At 41.6% G+C, this 14507-nt stretch overlaps 1 protein-coding gene across 2 annotated transcripts in view; it reads left to right on the forward strand.

Annotated features, from left to right (window-relative positions):
* UBE2F (ubiquitin conjugating enzyme E2 F (putative)) overlaps positions 1-14507 on the forward strand; it is a 192011-nt gene that overhangs the window by 72126 nt on the left and 105378 nt on the right. For both annotated transcript variants that reach the window (XM_018559937.1, XM_018559935.1), the window contains exon 5: positions 11314-11381. In XM_018559937.1, coding sequence (XP_018415439.1) covers positions 11314-11381 — 68 coding nt within the window. The remainder of the gene's footprint in view (positions 1-11313; positions 11382-14507) is intronic.

Below are 14507 nucleotides of genomic sequence, written 5' to 3' on the forward strand. Positions count from 1 at the left end.
ATATATATATATATAATTTATAGGGACTATTTTCTAGTTTCATTAGCTCACAGAAAATCTCGATGTCTGATTCTGCCATATGGTCTTTGTAGTGCCTTGGATTTGTTAAAATTCTGGCCTTTGAGACTTTGAAGAAGGAGAAGCTGCAAATAGCTTGACTAGGGGGTGAAATGGATTATGTGATTTTTGATGAGCTGACTAAGAGGCCAAAAACATCTGGTTCTTCCTAGAGTCAAGCTTGGATTAGCCATGAGATTTGCGGTCTTTAAATAGGCCTTACCGGGTTTCAAAGAAAATATGCTATCTAACTGGAATGAATAATAGAAAACAGATTTAAATTCAGTCCTACATCCCCACAAACTGTGATTAAAATGCCATTAACTATGGAGAACATACCAGGTGCTTCCCCATGCTGTAACATGAAAAATAAGCTGTTATGAATCTGGTACCTTTTTGGATTTCCAGGTGTATGTCTAAAAGATTACACACTGTCATTTCATGAGGCATGTGCAGTTATCTGTTCCGATATTTATGTTCTAATGTAACAACATATGTAGTCCTGATCAGCTTCTAGACAACTAAAATGGATTAGCAGGGTGTACCCAGCATAGGTTTTGAGAGTTTGAATATTTGTGTAGCAGTAGGTGTCTAATATGAGTGTTGCTGTGCTTTATTCCTCCACTGACCCAGAAGGCCTGGTTTTCTTGATTTTCTCTGTGTTGCATTTGTAATCTTTCCGTTTTTTACTCTTTTGCTTTCATTGACGAAACCTCAAAAGGAAACTTCTTGTGCTGTGTGAGTGCAGGAGTTGAATAACATTGGAGAGAGAATAAAGGTGTGCATGTTTTTGTTTAGCTTTCTGAATGTAGTATGACAGTTTTAAAGGATAACTAGACTCAAGAACTAATTGGCAAGTACAGAAAAAAACCTAGATCTAATATTATTGTAAATACAATGTCCTTGTCACTTCATGGGAGCTGAATTAAAAGCAAAAACAATGTTCTCTTTCTAATGTAAACTGCAAATCTCCATACTCCCATGTAAATGAGATGAACAAAGGCAAACATGTATGTAATCCAGTCTGGGTGAAAAACCATGGCTGTCTCCATAGATACATTGGAGGAGTGAATGTCCCCACACAAGGACAGGTAGTGTGTTTATTCACAGGAATAGCAGGTGAAAGAAAACCAGACAAAAAGAAAGCTAATGTGACCACCTCATCTAAGGACTAAGAAGCTGCAGTATATAACATTTTTGTTTGCGGGTTTAGATCTGCTTTCATTCACGGAAGACCATTTGTAGTTTCCAGGAATAACTTGGCTAGCGATAGACTGTAGACGCTTTCAGACATGTAGGCACAATCTGACTGCTTTGAAATTTCCAACATGTGTAATCACTGAATCACCCAAGAAGGTTCAGCCGAAATTGACCAAGCCATATCATGTCTTTTAGAAATGGACCAAAATTTGGACTTGCATTATGTTTTAGCACACCACTCTAGAATGCATGGCATGTGCATTGTGGTTGTAAGGCAGCCTTCATACTTACCTGTCTGGTGGCAGCCCTTGCTGCCTGTTTCTGGCTCCCTCTCCTCTCAGCGGTGGCTTGTGTCCCAGTTTCTAGGCAACAGGACACATCATCATTCACTCTCTTCTTAGTGGCAACTTGCATTCTGGTTGCTAGCCAATGGGACATGGCTCTGTTCCTCCTCTTCTCGGCTTGTTTCTAGGATGTGGGATGCAGTCTTCTAAGCTCCTCCCAGCATTTACTCGCTGCTGCCCTGTTTCCATGTGAGCTGCTGGGCAACTGCTCTGACCACATTCTTCCCAACTCTGGGATTGATCCCTGGCGTTGGGGGTGCTTTGTTTAAACATCATCTGTGTGCCTCTGTTCTTGTGATAGTGTTTCCTGCTGACCAAGTATTCATGATTTAGTTCATGTTACTGACCTTTTGTTGCCTTCACAAATTCCTATGACTGCCGCCTGTCCTGACCTTTGCTATGTTCACAGATACCGTGACTGTCTGCCACCTACCCTGACCTTTTGCTACGTCCATTGATTCCTCTACTTTCACCTTTGTTACATCCACTGATGCCCTTAAAGTCGGCTGACAGCCCAGGTTGTGCCTGCTGCCTGCCACCTATTCTTGCTCCACCGGCATGCACTTCATCTTGTTTCCTCCTTTGCAGTGTGATATGTCTACTCTTTTCTACCTTGGATCAATTGCATTAAGGAAACTTGCATCAAGGCAAAGGGATTGCTTTAGGTGAAGCTACACTCGCCTGCTATTTACTCCGTCTGGAGTTTCTGCCTCTGAACCTTACAGTGGTGCGCTGCAACATAGGTCTGTTGGTGACTACTGTACTTGTGTATTAGGGTGCTATTCTAAATGAATCATACTGCATTGCACTGTAGAAAGTTCCATGCGTTGTGGTAGTTTGTGCTACAAATAATTATTTTACTGTGCTTTGCTGCAGCACATACAGGTGAAACTCGAATAATTAGAATATCGTGCAAAAGTAATTGCAGTGAGTGCTGCAAAAGGGGCCCAAACCAAGTACTGAGTACATATGCATGCTTGTACTTTTCAGAGGTCCGATATTGTTCTATGTACAATCCTTGTTTTATTGATTGCATGTAATAATCTACTTTTTTGAGGTTGTGGATTTGGGGTTCTTGGGGTTTTCATGAGCTGTAAGCCATAATCATCACAATTATGACAAATCATGGCTTGAACTACCTTGCTTTGCACGTAATGAGTCTATCTCATATATTAGTTTCACCTTTTAAGTTGCATTAGTGAAATAAATGAACTTTGCACGATATTCTAATTATTCGAGTTTCACCTGTAGGTCTGAAAAGGGCTTAAAACAAATCTGTAATTTTTTTAACTTTTAGATCTGAAAGTGAGCTATATAAAGTATTTAAACCCCAAACTCAGTTCAAATCCTTTTGTCAGTGGAACATACTGGGGGGGGTTATCAAAAGCGGAGCAGACAAAATCTGGAGCAGCTTTGCATGGCAACCAATCAGCTTCTCTTTTATTTTCAAATCTTAACTGATCAAACTGAAGAGAGAAGCTGATTGGTTGCCATGCACAGTTGCTCCAGATTTAGTTTGCTCCACTTTTGATAAATTCCCCTCACTGTTTGTTTTGTTCCTTGTGGAAGATTTTTTTAATGATCTTTAACCTCTTGCCGTCCGCCCGTAGTAAAAAAACGGACGGACGGCACTGCTGCATAGACGGCAATTTTTTTCTGCTCGCGCGCGCCCCCTAGCGGGCATGCACGGGCAGAAAAGACCCGACCATTGCACACACCCTTTACCGGGTGTTTCACATATAGGCGATCAGCGGGTCCATAGCCATAGCCCGCCGATAGCCTATATGTGCTCCCCACCCCCACGTTTACACGCCTATAAACATAAATACGCGTCCGGTGCCCCAGCACGCAAAAATTACAATTGCGCTACACATGTTACATATCGCCGCGAACGTCGCAGTGAGAGCAATCATTTTAGGGCCATCAATCACTAATGACACTAAACTGATGAGCGGTAACAGCTTTTAAAGCGTCGCCTATGGCCAATTTGGGTTATCGTTTTTTGAGGTTTCGCGCGCGCACGCAATTTTAAGGCTTGACATGTTTGGTGTCTTTTTACCCGACGTGACCCCGTCTTTTATATTTTACCAAAAAATTGGGTAATAATAAATGTTTTATCATTTAATATAGGGGAAACGGGTTTTTTTTTTAAATTTCGGTAATTTTTCTTTAATATCGTAAAAAAATAAAACCCCCAGTGGTGAATAAATACCACCAAAAGAAAGCTCTATCTGTCCCCAAAAAAGGGTATAAAATTCATTTCAGTACAGCGCTGCATGACGGAATAAATGTCAGTCAAAGTACCGCAGCGCTGAATACTGAAAAATGGCCTGGATGGGAAGGGGGTTTAACACCGCGGATGAATTAACACTTAAAAGCATAGGAATAATGAAAAGAGGGTATGCACATAAAGATGACAAAAAATATAAGGTAAGATTGGGAGAAACAACATAAGCAAACCTTGTGGAAGATTTTATCTTGCCTCCTGCTCAGGTGACGACCATAAAATCTTGCATTTCCCATCACTTTCTGCCTTGATATCAACAGTCACCAGCATAAATCAGGAGGGTGAACATCCTCAGCAGGGACACAGACTAGACGCATTAGTAGATCTGCACATTGGTTATGCCAACCACTCTACCACTTTTAGGGCCTGTTCACACTATGCTCAGTGACTAGCGTTTTTCTGCAATTGATAGATAACCAAAGGGACACATAGAAAGCCATTGTTTTGTATGTGCCTTGTTCACACAGGGATGCTGCAATGCTCCAGAGATCACCTTAAGTCACCATCAATTTTCACACCACATCTCCATTGAAATATCACTTTGATTAAAGTCAATAAAAAGTAAACCTCTGCATTGTAACAGTGTAAGGCACTGCCCTCCCCAAATGGACACAAACCTGCACCCTAAGGGTTGTTCACACCAAATGCAGACCAGACCTGCATGAGTTTCTGCACACGCAGTGCAGTGTGTTTTGCCACGTTCCGGACCGTTTTTTTCACGTTCCAGGGCGTTTGCATGCATTTATGATGCGTTTGCACGCGTTCCAGAGCAGGAAAAATAGGACTTGTAGTTTTTTTACATGCTCTGGAACCGAACACTATGAACTAGAGCCCAAAATACCATTGGAATACATTGGACACAGTTTTGATCTGTTCCGTAACTGCTCTACTCCTGGAACGCGTTTGGTGTGATTTAGCTCTTTAAACTGATCGTGTTAGCCTGTATCTAGTTTGAACGGGCCCTTTACTTATGTACACATTGGTTGACTGGTAAAGAAAAAAATTCCAATCTGTGGCTCTTTAATTGTACATGTGTATGTGTGCACTGGGGTGAAAAGAAAGGACGTGGATAAGTTAAAGTGACATTAAAGTACATTTTTTCCCCTCCCCCCAATGTTAATGAAAGCGCTTACCTTAAATGATGTTTCTTGATCCGATTTTCTTTCCTGTCATTTTCATCTGTTCCTCCAGCGGTGCTGCGGGTCTCCGATCCAGCGCCGACTCCTCTGTCCTTGCTGGCACTTCCTGTCCCACCGTGTCTGCATGCCGGTGTACGCGTCCATAGACTTACCTCGTGTCTCTCCTCGCGTCCCGGCCGAAAATGTGAACTGCGCATGTGCCCGCCCCAAGATGATTTGCGGCTGCCCGAGGATCTTCACATTTTCAGACGGGAGCGCGCAGGGAAGACACAGGTGAGTATTAACCTCTGTTAAAGCGGTTTTTGTGTTTTTTTTATTTTACACGTTTTGCATTTATCTACTGCTTGATAGCAGTGGATCTATGCAAAAAAAATGGAGGCTTTAATTATCCTTTAAGCATTAGCTGATGATCAGTTACTCTGTAAGATCTGTGCATTTGGGCCTTATATATGCAGATGCAAAAAAGCGCCATCTAACATGCACTACTGTAGTAACAAAACCACTCCCTAAGCTGGCTGTAGTAAAACTAGAAAAAGTGTAATATGGCTCTTTATACACTGGCACTATACAAAGCACTGACCTTGCTTCAAGTTGTGCAAACCATAATGTGTTTATAGATAGCCCCGATATTACCTTAATTAACCTACAAAACTTTGCGGACTCTTGTGAAACTGGTTCTACTTTGCTGCTTAGGGCCACAGGGGCTAAAGTCAATCAAGGCACTAAATACAAAGAAGATTAAGACTTTAGTACCAAAGTAAATCCCAGTATCAGTGTGGCTCACAGGAGGTATTCTGGCTAACTAAGGTAAGGGCAGGCGCCGTGTGGTGTAAAAGGGAAAAATGGCGATAAGGTTTGCTTTAGGCTGGATTCACACCACTTGTGTTGCATTTAGTGCATGCTGACATGCATTTTTTTAAATTGTGTTGTGTTGCACTGGTGTTTATTTTTATTCTTTCATTGGACTGCATTTTAATGCAACATGTTTATTTTTTGCCAACACAAACCAGCAGTGCACGTTGGTGAACTGGGCCTGTTGGAAACAATGGATTTCGGCTTGTCATTGCATCAGGCTTGATTTGAGCAATGCAGCACAAATTACGTGGTGTGAATGGGTCCTTAAAAAGAACAAAGTGATAACTTCATATGTAGTTTTCTACATGGTACAGATATCTTTTTTTTTTTCATTCATTGGTGACTGTTTTACACTTTATCATTAATGATTTCTTGTTTACTATTGCACAACATGATATTGTCATGGCTATGTGCCTAAAGCCACACCGTGGAGTCAACTATTTACAACATAAGAGCCTTGAGTCTAATTTCCGTATTGGTGTTTTTTGTTGTTGTTGTTTTCCACTTAGCTGCATGTTTCTTACCTCTATCGTGTCCTGGAGATGCTCAGTTGGGTGTAAATGATGTGCTCTGCCGGTCCCGTCCTCCCCTCCCCTTCTGTTTCTTACAAAGCTAGCAAGCATGTTAATCAGATGATCACGTTGAGGACACGCTGTTGCAAATTTACATATCATTGTTTTATTAACTTCTTCTCCTGTTCCACACAAAGAAGGGGCTTTGCTGACAAGAGCTGGATCTCATTTCCTCCAGAGTTCTCTTGCGTTGAACCACTGCTTATTTATATCTGTATGTTTTAAATATATATGAGCCTCACTGAGAGGTTAAGCCAGTGTCAGTGGGTGAAAAATGTGGAATATTGGGTCCATTTCATCACTGAAGGCTCCACAAGTAAGACTGAATTAGCATACATATACAGTACTTTAACTTTCTTTGCTGTACTGTTATAAAGCTCTCTGTAGAATGTATGACATTAAAATAGACCTATCCTTAAAAACAAATCAGGATGGTACACTCAAGGGAGGAAAGTACCATGGGTAGATTTTACTTTTAAATTTCACCTTAATCAGCTTACCGCGGTTCTAGACTCATATCAATCCTGTGGCTTGTTCCTGCTTGACTCAATGAATGCCTAGTAAAAGATCATTGAAAGCCAACTTAATATAAGTGGCACGCTCAAAATCTGTGCTAGACCTTACAGTGGAGCATACACAGGTTTGTGCCTGTAATGAGGCAGCCTAAAGCTGGCCATACACCTATAGATTATCTGCAGATTTTCTATGGTCAGATGGGAAAAAGTGCAACAGATTCCTCCATCTACACTAAACTGTGTGGGTGGAGGAATCTCCCACTGGGCCAAGCTTCAGTATCTTGTTAGTCCGCCCCGCTGGCTCTCAAAATACCTGAACAATGCCTGCATCCAATCAGATTGTTGAGGTATTTTGACAGCCAGCGAGGCCCACTAGCAAGATACTGAAGCTTGGCCCAGTGGGAGATTGCTCCATCCAAACAGTTTAGCATAGGTGGAGGAATCTGTTGCACTTTTTCCATCTGACCATAGAAAATCTGCAGATAATCTATAGGTGTGTGGCCAGCTTTAGTCTGTTGCCTCAGGCGGCATCTCTTTGGGTGGCAGGCAGAGCACATAAACATCTCCCTGCCCAGCTCTTAGCAACCTAGGATGCTTTGGCCAGCGTCCCACTTAGCTCCTGGCATCGAGTGATGTCACTGGTTGCCAGGAGCTGAGTCAGGATGCCGGCCAGAGCTGGGCGGATAGATGATGCAGAGGCCACGCGCCCCGATCCCTCCTCAGGCAGCGAAAAGGTGAGGGATTCCCCTTAACATCAGGGAACTTGCAGTGAGCAGCCCATGGTATAAAGACCTTGCGAGTGAGAGCTATTTATACCTTTAGCTTCTTTGACCCCCAATCCTGCATCAATTAGCTAGGAAACTGGATAATTTTGTTTATGCAGAATTTCTTCAAAATATGTTATTGTCAAGTCCACTTTCTTGTAAAAAATTATAAAAAAAACCTTCCTGGACACTGCTTCTGTTTTGGCTTTTATTTTGGTTATACTTGTATATTATGTTATACATGCTTTTATTCATGATCAGCACTGATAATAAATACAGCTACTCAGACTAACACATTTAGATTAAGAAAGATAGGGAAGCACTGAAGTAAATTCATTTCCAAAAAAGGAGACTTATTGGCGGAGCTTCACGAGCTGAAATCAGCTGAAATTCAGCTGGGGGCGAAAGTAAGGGACTTGGAAGAGAAACGGGAAGTTACTACTCAGACTACACACACTATTGGAAAAGACAAATCAGCATGGACATAAAAATGAGGCCCTGGTAAATCAGGGAGGGGGGCACAGCAAGCGGTGGGTGCACCCACCCACTGCTTGCTGGGCCCTCCTCCCAGAATGGAGGAGAGAGCTAGGGGATCCAACCAACTAATCGATAATAGGAACAATTGATAACTATTCTCATCGATTAGTTGGTTGCAGCCCTACATGCAATACAGCCAGAAAGTACATGGCCTACGGTGATAAAATTTAAATCCAAAACCCTAAGTGCCTGTTCACACGATGTCCGTTTTGTGTGCTGACCTGATCCGTATGCTCGTGCACTCAAAATGCATCCCAATGTATCCCTATGTGTTTTTTTTTGAGCATGTACATTTTTATTGGGTTACAACAAGAAATAAGGTCATACAGACAACCTGAATCACTCAGGAATACAGGAGTGTTTACAGTGGTAAATACATGAGATTACATTGTCATAATTACATACATGATCCTGGATCATAAGGTGCATATGATACAGGGTAACTATTAGAATAACATGTAATACCAGCATCAAAGCTCAACAGAGCCAAACTAACCAATGAATCGAGGTTGTATAAATATGCAGATTTGTCCAAAAGAAGAGTTGGGGTGTACCTTGGGCTGGGATTTCTTCGCTTAGTGTGGCATTGTATAGTGGAGATTTTAAAAAAGCAAAATTACCAGTATAGCGAGTTTACACTCAGGATCATGGAGTGCTTATTGCACGGGCCTACCAAGATTGAGCGACGAGGGTCATATGGGAAATGGTTCATGTGGGAAGTGTGTTGGGGGGGATGTTAAAGGACATCTAGGGGACCCAGGGAGCCGTTCATATCCCTATGTGTTTTATGGGCTACAGTTCTCACGTGCGCAGTCCGTTCAAGTTAAAATACTGCATGTCACATTTTGTACGGTCAGGAAACGCAAACGCGTCAAAAACACACTGCACTGCAGCTAACTTAATAACAGCCCCACTCTAGCAAAAAAAATAATAATTTTTTTTTTAACTGGAACGCATCAAAAACGTGGCCAAAACGCACTGCATCAGTAGCACCGCGTCTGCAGATCCGGACCTGATCAGGACCTGAAACTCATGTGAACAGCCCCTAGGGGCTGTCACCTTAAAAAAAAAAAAAAGGGCCTGCGTGCCTTCGAAATGTCGGTGGTTTGGGGTTTTTTTTGCACATGTAATTTTTGCTTTCAACCCCCGTAAACATGTTAGGCCTTATCTGCTTTATGCCCAATTTTATAAGAGCGGGGGATCCCATGCATCCTCTTTTGTTGAACTCTTGGCTACTTGCTGTGTTATATTCATCCACCGGTATACATCATTGTTCTGTATAACAGAGATTGTGGTGGTACAATCACTTTGTGGACACTAAAAATAAGGTTATGCAGTATTTATTGGCTAAGAAGATGTCATCTAAATGTCCATAAGGATCATGAACACAGGAGTCGATTTTAGTGAATATTTATAGTTAATGTTGGCTGGAAGGGAAAGGGTCACATCCCATGTAACGTTTTAATTGCTGTCTGTTTCCCCCCCTTTTTTTTAAGCTGACCACTGTCATTGGAGCTAAAAGTTAAGGAGAATCCAACATTTTAAACTTTTGCCAGAACAGGATTAAATGGAAAATTCTCCTAATGGAGATGCTTTTTCTAGTGACTTACTGTCAGTGCAAATCTCTTCAAATGAGGAAAATCCTGCTGTGTCTGTAGGACAGGAAATGAAAAGAAATCTTCCCAATGGGACAGAGATGGCAAAAAAGAAAACTGGGCAGGTGTTAACCATTCCCTACTCTATACAAAAAAACAAACAAACCTGCCACCACTTGTAATAAAACATGATTACTACAATGTGTGGTAGCACCTGCCGCAGTCACATCCCCATTCCTGCACCCATCCTTCCCAGATAAGTTGCTTATCCCTGGTTATACTCTTCTACACTGTTAAGGTGCCCATACACTGCACGATTATCGTACGATAATCGTATGCGATCGGTTTTTCGTACGATAATCGAGCAGTGTGAACGGAGACGTGCGACCGTTTCTACTGTACGGTCGCACGTCTTCTGTCGAACCAGCATGTTCGAAAACCAGCCAGGAATCGTACGATTCTCGGCTGGTTAGAACGGTGCTCGGAAGATAAATGCTGAACGGGCCGGTGTGCGCACGCGCACACTGCCCGTTTAGCATTGCGGTCATCGGAAGCCCGCCCCTCAGGGGGGCGGGCTTGCGATGATCGAGAGTGCGATCTGCCTGTCCAAGATAGGCAGATCGTACGTTTTTTTAATCCCTTTACAACCATCGCAAGACTAAAGTCTTGCGATGGTTGTAGAGTGTATGGCCACCTTTAGACAAGATAACTTTACAGAGGAAGAGTGGTCTGTATACAAATCTATATAAACCATTTTTCCCAGGCTGTGCATTATCGGACTGCACTGTGGGGACGGAAGGGTGGGGGGTGTCCCAGTGTTTGCAGTCACATAATGGAAAAAAAAAAAAATTATAATTCTGGCACCTTACTGTTAGTCTAACTTGTCATGTAGTATGAATGCTTGTATATTAGTGGTGTCAGTTGCACTTTAATACACACACATTGTGGTTATACTTACTGTAGTGCAAGGGAGCAGAGCAAAGGCATCTGCCAGCTAAACACATGCAGCTACATCTGACAGGCTTAGGGTAAGACCAGCTTATGAATGGCTGATATCATAAGCTGTGAAACACATTATACTATACAGTGTCCTGCTCCTAAGAATAGCAGTTTTGTCCGTTGTTCAAAATTAACAGCAGCTAATCCCGTTTTTCTAAATAAGTCTCCTGCATTTCATATTTAAACAGTGATGCCAAAAAAGTGATTAATTGGTGCATCAGCTATGGAAGCAGCCCAGGAGCTGCTGTCGCTCACCGCTTAATTAGTTATGAGTGGAACATAAAGCTGGATAAGTTCTACTTTATGTAATATGGTTATTGTGCACATGCATTAGAGAAATGTGCACATTAGACAGTGTTACATGGATGAATACTGTCTTTATGACAAGAGCACAGTGTGCAGTAAAGCATGACTGCATCCATTAAATTCCCTTTTTGCTGTTTTTTCAGATGAGAGTTATTACCAAGGTGGCAAGTTCCAGTTTGAAGTTGAGGTTCCAGAAGCCTATAACATGGTGGTAAGTGTGTCAGTGATGTTATTTTATCTTCTTTCTCGCCGGCTGCTTAAAGTGTAAGTCACCACATGACCTACTAGCCATTTGGCTAATCGGGAATGCTGAAACGTTTTAGCTCTGTGGCAGTGAAAGAACTGCAGGCTTACTACTTATACTCTAGATATTAAAAAAAAACAATCTTTCAGGGCCTCCTCTTAGCCAGCTCTGCGTTCCCACAGTGCCGCGTCCACCAACTATGCTATAGTGGTGGGTGCCAAACCACCCATCCCCAACCTTGTGTGTTCAAAAGGTTAGAAAAACAGAACCAAAATAGAAAAGGCTATGTAAATCTGCGTGACACTGATAATTTGGGAATTAGATCATCTATGCTATTTGAGACACTACAAAATAAATTTGTATGTGACTAGAGTGCACTCAATCTTTCCATTGCTCTAGGGGTTGTTAGGGCATACATTTACAAAATGTCCCAGCAGGTTCTTGTGCGAGACAGCAGAAATGCACTTTGTGTCTAAAATTGCCACATAGAATAACAACATGGTTAGTTCAGAAACACTGCCACCCTTTATGGGAAAAAAAGAAAACGTTTTATATAATCAGTGTTTCTGTTTCCCAGGTATATTAACACACAATTTTAATGTAAGATCAACTACTACTACTCCCCTAGTCACACCTGAATTATTTTGAACAAAGCTTAGGTGAAACTTGGCTTCTATGATGCAGTAATCCCCACTGTACTACTCTAACTGCATAAACTATGCTTTTGGTGACTAGGATGCGTTGAAGTGGTGGGCTCATATTCACAGCTTCTGGGGGGTGTCCGGTATTTAGTTGATGCATATTATTATCTTAAAGCTAAACTCATTCTGGTAGTCCCATGTACAGCAGGATTAAGACATAAAAGTTGTGTCACGCAGCCAGATTCTAATGCAGCCCTTCTCATCTGAATAGTTCTGGTGCATATGTCACATGGCAGAGCCAGTGGAGTGTGAGCTGTGGAGTTTCTCCTTTTCTCTCTCTCTAATAAGTAACCCCTCACTTTAAAGAACTTGTAGGCTGCATGTAAGGGGGGCATTCTTCCCTCTCACTGCCAATGTGATGGGAGATGCTTCTGACCACCTATGTAAGGGTTGCCTGCTCCCACTAAATACCAATAGAAGGATACACTTTGTCTAGTCTTGTTCAGCTTCAACTACACACACTGCAAAAAAAGGTTCAGTGAAAGTGGTAATGCAGAGAGAGGCAACCTTGGCACTCCAGCTGTTGTGGAACTACACAACCCATGAGGCACTGCAAGACTGACAGCCGGAGGCATGACTCTTAGTCATCTTTTTATTTTCATCACAGGTGGAGGGACAGGGTTGTTACCCTTGTGTTAATGCTTCATATTTACCTATTCTAGCAGACCATTAATTTAAAGAGGCAATGTTAATTTTCCCCATGCTCATGTCTAAGCGACCAATCACTAGGTCTAAACACTCAAACTTTGGAGGGATGTCACATCACCCCTGTCTAAGCGCCCTGGTACTAGTCCATGCCAGAGCTTAGACGATGATGCTGACATGAGGAGGTGGCGAGGGAGCGTGGCTGGGTTAGTAAAATTACCTGACGGGGGTGGGGGGGAGGATGGGCGCTATGCCCAGAATGAGCAAAATGAGTGCATCTCTTTAAACAATATACTGTTTTCAATTTATTTTAAGCTATTTCAAATGCTGATTAAATCACTTACAATGAATGCTGCTTCTTGAGGTTTCAAAGTTTGTTTTCTGCAGAATCAGCTGATCCCCTAAGAACTGGTCCTGACTTCCTGTTCTAGGGTGGCTCCTTTCTCAAGCAGAGTGCTATGCAGTTACCCTTGTGTGTGCTAGTAAGCTGTATGTGTCTCCACAGACACAGCAAATCAAGCTACTCACCTCTCTCCTGGCCCCCTCTCCTTCCTCCTCGCACTCAAGCTAGTAGATGAACAGTTGCTGGAGACTGCACTTTCCTAGTGATTAGTACTGGATAGGAAATTCAGGGGAGCTTAGAGATTTGTAACCAACTGTTGAGAAACATAATTGTAAGTGTCTGGGCAAATATGTAAAGCAATACTTTGCTGGGCAACATATATTTGTTTGATCTGAATTCATTATTGGAAAAAAAAGTTTGAGAGTTTAATACCATTTTAAGAGCTAAATATTCATAGGCTACAACTAGTTAATGTACTTTTTCCTTTGAACATTTAGTTCATGTTAGTTTGTCTTTAACATAGTGTCTGGTTTTGTGATTTCTTCTGTCAGTACTATAGGAAAGCACCCTGTGTTTATTTCACAGCAATTCTGACAAGTTGTAATGAAATTCTTCCTCTTCTTTTTTTTGACCATCTGCCAAAACAAATCCTTGCTGGCTGACCCATAAGCTTGACAAAAAATGACTTTGCTTGATGTGTTGTGCATATCTCATTTTCTGTGTACACTTAACTGTTCAGGAAAACTCATTGAGATTCCTGCCAGCATTAAGAAACGGAGCGGTTCACACTCCAATGTTGGCTCTGAAGTGCATTAGTAAGCGAATAGGAAGAATATTGGGGGTGCCACATCCTAATTTAAGCATAACTTAGAACATACACAGTGATGAACTTTTAAGGCACCCACAAGAACGGCTTCATTAAAATATAACAAACTTTTATTGAACAAAATCAATTAGTCCTTTCAAAGAGAAATATAAAACCCACGTAAATATCAACTAATTCCTATAAATAGCTTCCTTGCCTCTCATATTCTCCCATCTCAATACACCCGTTTAATCAACACACCAGCATTATGGTACATTGACTATCAAACATTTACATTTATTATTGGTATAACTTGTTTAAGGATTTACAGAGGGATTTTGCTCAGCTTGTTTCACAGCCAATGCTACTTCTTCAGGAGAAAATTAAGGCAGGGCTTAAAATATATAGAAACATACGGTATATACAAATCATTATTTGACCTCCACATATATTTTCTTATATATTATCATGTAATATACATACAGTGAGGAAAATAATGATTTGATCCCCTGCAGATTTTGTAAGTTTGCCCACTTACAAAGAAATGAAAGGTCTATCATTTTTTATCATAGGTGTATTATAGGTGTATTTTAATTGAT

The sequence above is a fragment of the Nanorana parkeri genome, unplaced genomic scaffold (assembly GCF_000935625.1).
Source record: "Nanorana parkeri isolate BGI_ZX_2015 unplaced genomic scaffold, ASM93562v1 scaffold423, whole genome shotgun sequence".
Taxonomy (NCBI): domain Eukaryota; kingdom Metazoa; phylum Chordata; class Amphibia; order Anura; family Dicroglossidae; genus Nanorana; species Nanorana parkeri.